A 7,333-nucleotide genomic window follows, 5' to 3' on the forward strand; every position below is an offset into this window, starting at 1 on the left:
CACCCCTTCCCCGAGCGACGAGTGAGGGCAGCGCTGGGCAATGGCCCACCTCCTTCTCTATAGCCCATAGGTCGATGTCCTCCGGCAACCCGATGCAGCCGACGTTGTGACAGGTAGTGGGATTCCTAAACCACTTTGCATATTTCTCTTTATGGGTAGAGTCAGTATAGATATGTGCATACACTAGGTAGCCCCGTGTCACATACGGGACCACCATTATTCCTCACTCCGGTTACCAAACGGTGATTAAGGGGAAAGAGGTACCCACGGACGCAACCTAAGTGGTCTCTATTTTACCCTAACTGCAATGATCAGCTACGGAGAGAGATGGGGCATGTCATGCGAGCCATCGTTGCAACCAAACAGTTCGCCAACAACAATAACCTTCCATCCAAAATTGGCATACATTGGATGGTCGACTTCTCCCAACATCAAGAAGTTCATTAACATAAACATGCAAAGAGGATATTAAATCCTAATACCAAATGATCTATTACACACTAGGATTCATCCATATCCCCGAGAAATAGGGGAACTACTCATGCATGGAGGAAACAAACATCATAAAATCGTAGAAGAAATCATGAATGGATCACACATGAATCACAAGAGTTGTCCCAAATATGATTCTCTATATTACAACGAGTTGGATGTGGATGATGATGATTATGATGAAAGTGGTGATAATGTTGAAGTTCTCCCGATGATGGTGGTGGAGCAGGCGGCCTCCTTCCCGTCGATTCCTTCCTCCCAGTTGCTTTGGAGGTTAGGGTTCCTCCTTCTGGGGGAGTTTCTGGTGGTTTTGTGCGTCTTATCCCCGATACGATTTCACGGGGGTGGAAATAGTCGATCAGGCGGTGGCGGGGGCATGCCATACGAACGCCCATACGAGCGGGCAAGATCGTACGTAACATCATCTTTTTCTCTGGATCCGTCGCAATGTTTTCTGCTTTGGCCTCCTTGCTTGATTCTTTATGGTAGGTGATTTTCACTTTAAATAAGTGATTTCACTACCTTTCCCGGGGATATTATCGATATTATAGTAGATGGTCGAAAAAGCATTAAGTGAGGAAAATCAACAAAAGGAGGTGCACGAACGCGATAAAACGTCATAAAGCCTAACACGCATGAACAAATACTTAAACAAATATCACATAATTTGGACTCATCAACAACCTAAATGTCATCTTCTCCCCAAGGAGGAATGACTTACCAAGTAGCCCTTATCCAACGGTATGCAGGTAGATTCATATACCAAATTTCATAAAGTGATATCCGGTCCGTGACACCCTCTCGCCTATCAGAACAAAAACCAAAAGTGTTAAGATAAGAAAAAGACTAAGCACTATGACGATCATGGAAATAGATAAGGCACTTATGTTGACGCCTTTGCTGGGTTGATGCTTTTGTTCCTCCTCTTCGGAGTAGAAGAGGATGTCTTTGCCGCCTTGGTAGGGGACCATGCTGCCTTAAAAGATGTAGCAGAACCGCCGCTCGCCGTCGTAGACTAGCTCTACGGGGGTGCTTGATGCATAGGTGGGCCTTGATGGGATACTCAATGTTGATCCCATTCTTTGCCTTCAACTTCCTTGGGTTAGCGCTGGAGTTATTATTCCATTGTCACATTCAAAACCACGTTGTTGGGAGCAACCTTCTTCGAAGACTTCTTCCAAACCACAACATAACTCGGCTCGACGTAGAGCGGATCGTTCTCCGGCTGATACTCCGAGAGAGAGGTATCAAAGGCATATCCTTCAAAGATCTGATAAGAAAGGTAGGATCGAGAGTTAGAAAGGAGTTCTGACAAACAAATACCAAAGTAAACTTACTTAGTCAGCGTCTTACCCGTAGGGGTTGGTCAGTTGCGTCAAACATAAAAAGCCTTCTGCAACTGTAGAAGCAACCATGATCTTCCTTTGGGATGTCCAAGAAGTCTTTGATCCTCGAGACGACGTCACCATCTCTCATATGAGCTCTAACCTGCCGATTGTGGTTTTTCTCACAAATGTATTATGGCATGTAGGCAGTCCAGGCCCTCATATATTGTCAACCCCTCTTCCTTCTTCACTAGAATAATTTTATTGGAGAGGTGGAGACATTCATGAAAGTCTTCATGTCTGCCATGTCTCTTTATCAATGTATTGACTTCAGAGATGCCATGGTAAACTTTGGGAGACCTCGTGACACGTTGATGATATAGAGCCAAGGTGCCTTCAAGTCCTTCACAGGTTTGTGAAGGGTATAGGGGCTGTTTGGTTTGTGCTAAGGCAACCCTGCCAACGGAGGGCAGGCCAAATATTTGGCGATCGATTTGGCCGCCCCAGTTTCGCCAGCGAACTGGCGTGCATGTGAACTGGTATGGCTGGTGTGGGCTGGGCGCACCAATTTATTGGTGTCCATCCAAATGCCACCCTAAGCCTTTTCACCGACCAAATTTTTGGTCGGGCAGCCGAGGACTCCGAACCAAACAACCTCATAATCGGATAATCCATTTGGACGCCATCCTTCTCATTCACTTGATCTCAATGGACCCACAAGATGCCATCGCCACATACGTCCATTTTGTCTTTTCAAACGTTCAGATTATCTAGAATAACGTTCGTCACGGATTGAAGTAGAGTCGAATGTTGATGAAGGTCTCACATAGCATGACACAATGACTATTAGACGAGGCTCATTTTTTCAACTTGCTTTGTAAAATGTTTTTTTTTCATCATTTTTTTCATTCTGTCTTTTTATACCATCTTGTATTGATTGGGTCTTTTTTAGATAATTTTGTATTGATTAGGTTATTTGGGCTTTTCTTTACCTATTAATAAAGCATCTATTGCTTCTGTGATACGTCATTATAAATGCCCCTAAAGTTGGCATAAATTACCCACCATGCCACTTATAAGCTAGGAAAAACGATTCGGTTTTTCCATCACAAGTCGTTGCGTCATTTTGTTTGTTTAAAGAGGGCCGAACCGAATTTGGTCAACAAGACTGTTGTATCCTGTTGGCTCGAATCCTGCCTTTCTAACTTGCAGACCCGAGTTCAAATCCGTGGTTGCATATTTGTGGCTTTTTTTCTTTTTTATTTACTTTCTCTTCTATCAGGCTGATTTAAATAATATACGTACAAAATCAAATAGTCCCACATTGCTACGTTTAAACCAAACTTCGTAATTTAATAAGATCTTCGAGTTTCCTGGGTATTAAGGAGCAGTTTGAGGAATTATAAAAAGGAAGGAAATAAATTGTCTTAGATTGCTTCAACTTGTGAAGCGATGATGTGTGAACATAATGTGATCATTATCATTAAAGATTATGTTTTTTTTCTTCCACACGGGCCATTTTGCTAGTATCTAAAAAAAAGCTAACGTGTTTTGAAAGAGCCCGTAAAAAACATGTTTTGAGAGTGTTTTTGGTAACGTGGACGGCCTCCGCCTCCCAAACCCAACCGAGCCAAGCCGAGCCGAGGCAGGGTTTTGCTCCGGAGTCCCCCCAAACCATGGCGGCCTCTCGAGGTCTCCTCGCCCGCCGCCTTCTCCTCCTCTTCCGCCCCAAGATCCCGACACTCTCCCCACCCCACGGCCTATTCCGGGGAGAAGTCCCCGTGCGGCTGCTGCCGCCGCAGCCCTTCGGTGAGTGGCGGCGCGCGTTCCATGACGGGCGGCCGCGCGGGCCGCTGTGGCGGAGCAAAAAGCTGATTGGGAAGGAGGCCCTGTTTGCTATCCAGGGGCTGAAGCGGTTCAAGGGAGATGAGGAGAAGCTGCGGGAGTTCATCAAGAGGCACGTGGCGCGGCTGCTCAAGGCGGACAAGCTCGCCGTGCTCGGCGAGCTGGAGCGCCAGGAGGAGGTCGACCTTTCTGTCAAGGTAAGGAAGCATTTCTGCTCCCCTGAGGTGGTTGTCTAATGTAGGCGAACCAGATGAACATTTCGTACCTTTAAATTGGACCTATGCTGTTGCTGTATGGATAATTTGGTTGAAGTACCGAAATGTTTGTTACTTTCTTGAGATTGATGGATGGATATATAGTGAGATGTGTTGAATGAATTCGAGTGGTGATTGGGGAAAATTTCAGTATTAGGATGTCAAGGAAAAATTTATTTAGTCGGTGTGGCTACCGGTTGTGTTTAAGCAAATTTCTCAAAAATCTCGGTTGCAATTGTTTGATAAGGGTGAATTTATGATTTGAGGAATGGGTTTGTACCCCTAAATTAATTTCCTGTTCGGCAGCCCTCCGCTTCGTGGAGCGCTCGGAGCGGCTAGTTAACGGCCCCACGAATTAGCACTGAAAGCCGCTCCGCTCCGGCGCGGAGCCATGGAGCGGAGAGTCTCCAAACACGCTCTAAATTTCCTTGCCTAGGCCCAGGTGGAATTAGTTGTGCTCCAAAAGGGGGGAAATTAGCATATTGGGTGTACAATTTTCATGATCACCCGGAATAAATTAAATATTATCCGTCTTACGGTTCAAGAGAAAGAGACTGTTTTTGGTCCATTACGAGGCAATTGCTATATATAAACTCCCTGTTTTTTTTTGAGAAAACGCAAAGACTCTCCGTCTCATTTCATTGAAAAGAAAGAGAGGGGGGGAGGGGGGGGGGGGGGTTCAACTGTAATCCTCATGTACTCTCTAATCCTCCCTTTCATTGGGACTAGAGGGGGTCAACAGTACATGCCTCCGACGAGGGAGGGTTACAGAGTCCTAATGAAAGGGACTAGTGGACGTACCAACTCCCAAGTCGTCGGTAGAACTAGGCATAGACCTGTGGCGCCATCCCTGACCCAAAGGGTTGCCTCTTCTCTAATTCTAGCCATAAGCTGAATGATGGAGGGCCGCGCGCCGTCGAACACATAGGTGTTCCTCTGTTTCCAGATCATCCAGGCCGTGAGGTGAGTCGCCGAGGCCAGTCCTTTTCGCATCGTCCACGGCGTCGCTTGCTTGGCTTGCATCCACCAATTGTTTAGAGTGGCGTCCTGGTCCGGCGTCTGGCAGGTCAGGCGGAGCCGGGAACTTGCCGCGATAAGGGCAGTTGATAATCAGGTGGTTCATCGTTTTCAGCACCTGGTTGCACAGGACGCAGCACGGGTGGTACTGGAGGCCACGCTGTTGCAATCTATCCGCAGTCCAGCTTCTGTCCTGATTGGCTAAGTAGGCGCCGTCCCGGCACCACTTCCAGATTAATTGGTCGGGGCGGTCATGAAGGATGACGTGCTCAGTAGCTCTCCAAAGCAGTAGGTACTGACCAATCTCGTGGATGCCAAGAATTCCGGTGATGTCCCGCGTCCAATTGTGGTTCAGGAAGCCTCCAGCCATGGTGCGCAGCTTAAGCCTGCGCTTGGGGATGCAGGCGTATAGCTGGGGCACGAGCTCGCGGACATGGTGTCCATTGATCCAGCGGTCCTCCCAGAACTTCCCCGTTGTCCGTGATATTTTTTTTTCGTTTCTTCCCTATCAATCACAATTTGCTTTAGTTTTTGTTTTATTTAATTTCATGGCGCTAGATATTTTTGTAAAACCTGGTACCACTTAGTCTGTGATCTTTTTCTTTTCTTATGTTTGTGCCTGTTTGGTTGTGCGAACATATGGGTCTGGTTGATTATGTAAGGTGGATCCAAATTTGGAGTAGAGGCCGGTAAGCCTCAAGTAAGTAGTACAGATCTTATTGCTATTTGCACTACCTGAGAGGTAGGGCGCACTCTTAAGAAAACCATGCACTAATATTTGGGTAGTCAATTAAGTTTGCTAACTCCAGGGAAATGTTTGATTATTGTCCTTGATTGAATATTATTGATTGTGGTACTTAACATATTCTAACTAAACAGAAAATGATTGTCACAACACTGGAAACGGATGGATAACTGCAATACCAAATATAGCCAATGTACACTAAGCCTCATTCCTTCATGTCCAATTTGAAGATGATGTTTTCTGATGCTTGCCAAACATTGGTCTTGCAGATGTTCAGGATCATACAAAAGGAGGACTGGTATAAGCCAGATGTTTACATGTACAAGGACTTGATAATTTCTCTAGCCAAGTGTAAGAAGATGGATGAGGCAATGGATATCTGGGGAAACATGAAAGAGGAGAACCTGTTTCCCGACTCACAGACTTATGCTGAAGTCATAAGAGGGTTCTTGAGATATGGTTCCCCATCAGATGCAATGAACATTTACGAGGACATGAAAAGATCACCTGATCCACCAGAGGAGTTGCCTTTCAGGGTATTATTGAAGGGTCTTTTACCTCATCCACTATTAAGGAACAGAGTGAAGCAAGATTTTGAAGAGCTATTCCCAGAGAGGCATATTTATGACCCTCCAGATGATATATTTGGAATGCACTAAGGTTGAAGTGTTTATGTCCACATGAGCCTGCTGAGCTTACGATTTAATCAGATCAGCCAATTGCTTGGGTTATTTGATTACCTGCATCACAAGAATTCAGAATTTGTCAGAGGATATGCAGAGAAGTTATGGATGGTAATGCTTTATGGAGAAACAAAAAGATTCTTACTATCTCTATGGTTACACAAAGTACATTGTTCGGGCAATCTCTTAATATATGAAGCAATTTATTCACTTCAACAACTGCCACCGCTTGTTCCGTAATCCAGGATCTTGTGAGGCAGCGGGTAGTAACATTCAGTTGTTGGGTCCACTTGTGTGATTAGGTTGTTAGAAATAGTACACTGCTCACTTTTCATGCTGTTCCTTCCCTAACTGCTTTAGAAACCAACTTTTGATGAACATGAATGCATCTTTTTCCTGGTTATGAGCTTCTGATTATGGTCAGGTGAGCTCTGAATGACTAGAAGCTAACTGGCTAACAGCGCACATATTAAAATGGCCAGCACCACACTGGCCTAAGCAAGTGCTCATACTGAAATGATGAAGCACATGGAGTATTTATGTGCAAACTAACTGAACTGACCATTGGCACGTCTACTTTGCTTAGTTCTTCAGAACTAAAAAGATTTGTACCTTTTCGCATTGGGTGTTTGGTTTATTTTGCAGCATAGATGTTCCTCTATGAAGCACTGTATCAAACAAATATAGTTTTGTGGCTAAGTTTTGTGCGGTTGTACCGTCTGACTGATGTGCTAATTATGCTGCAGAACCCAAACGAGCATTCCCAACCATACTATTATTGCCTACCCAGCAATGATTTATTATCATTTGAGAATCTCTTCCTCATTTGGTTCGGGTTAAGCTGCTTAACTGCGTAGAGTTTGGTTGTGAGAACCTGGGAACCTGAACTCTGTAGTGCTTACACTAGAACCCTAGATCAATGGTGGCAGAATCACTGTTCTCCCATTAATGAAAACCCCACACTTTCTGACA

At 45.1% G+C, this 7,333-nt stretch overlaps 1 protein-coding gene across 1 annotated transcript; it reads left to right on the forward strand.

Annotated features, from left to right (window-relative positions):
- Positions 1-3,431: 3,431 nt before the first annotated feature.
- Positions 3,432-6,764, forward strand: LOC123429889 (protein THYLAKOID ASSEMBLY 8-like, chloroplastic). Its single transcript, XM_045113864.1, has 2 exons — positions 3,432-3,859; positions 5,948-6,764. Exons 1-2 carry the CDS (start codon positions 3,494-3,496, stop codon positions 6,335-6,337), a joined length of 756 nt encoding a protein of 251 aa, XP_044969799.1. The 5' UTR covers positions 3,432-3,493; the 3' UTR covers positions 6,338-6,764.
- Positions 6,765-7,333: the final 569 nt, after the last annotated feature.

Source organism: Hordeum vulgare, chromosome 2H (assembly GCF_904849725.1).
Source record: "Hordeum vulgare subsp. vulgare chromosome 2H, MorexV3_pseudomolecules_assembly, whole genome shotgun sequence".
Lineage (NCBI taxonomy): Eukaryota > Viridiplantae > Streptophyta > Magnoliopsida > Poales > Poaceae > Hordeum > Hordeum vulgare.

What these genes read in the sequence shown, in the direction of transcription:
- LOC123429889 (XM_045113864.1), top strand. Translation starts at nt 3,494, where the DNA reads ATGGCGGCCTCTCGAGGTCTCCTCGCCCGCCGCCTTCTCCTCCTCTTC. An exon ending in AGGTCGACCTTTCTGTCAAG is followed by an intron (nt 3,860 to 5,947) that starts GTAAGGAAGCAT and finishes TTGGTCTTGCAG; the next exon opens with ATGTTCAGGATCATACAAAA.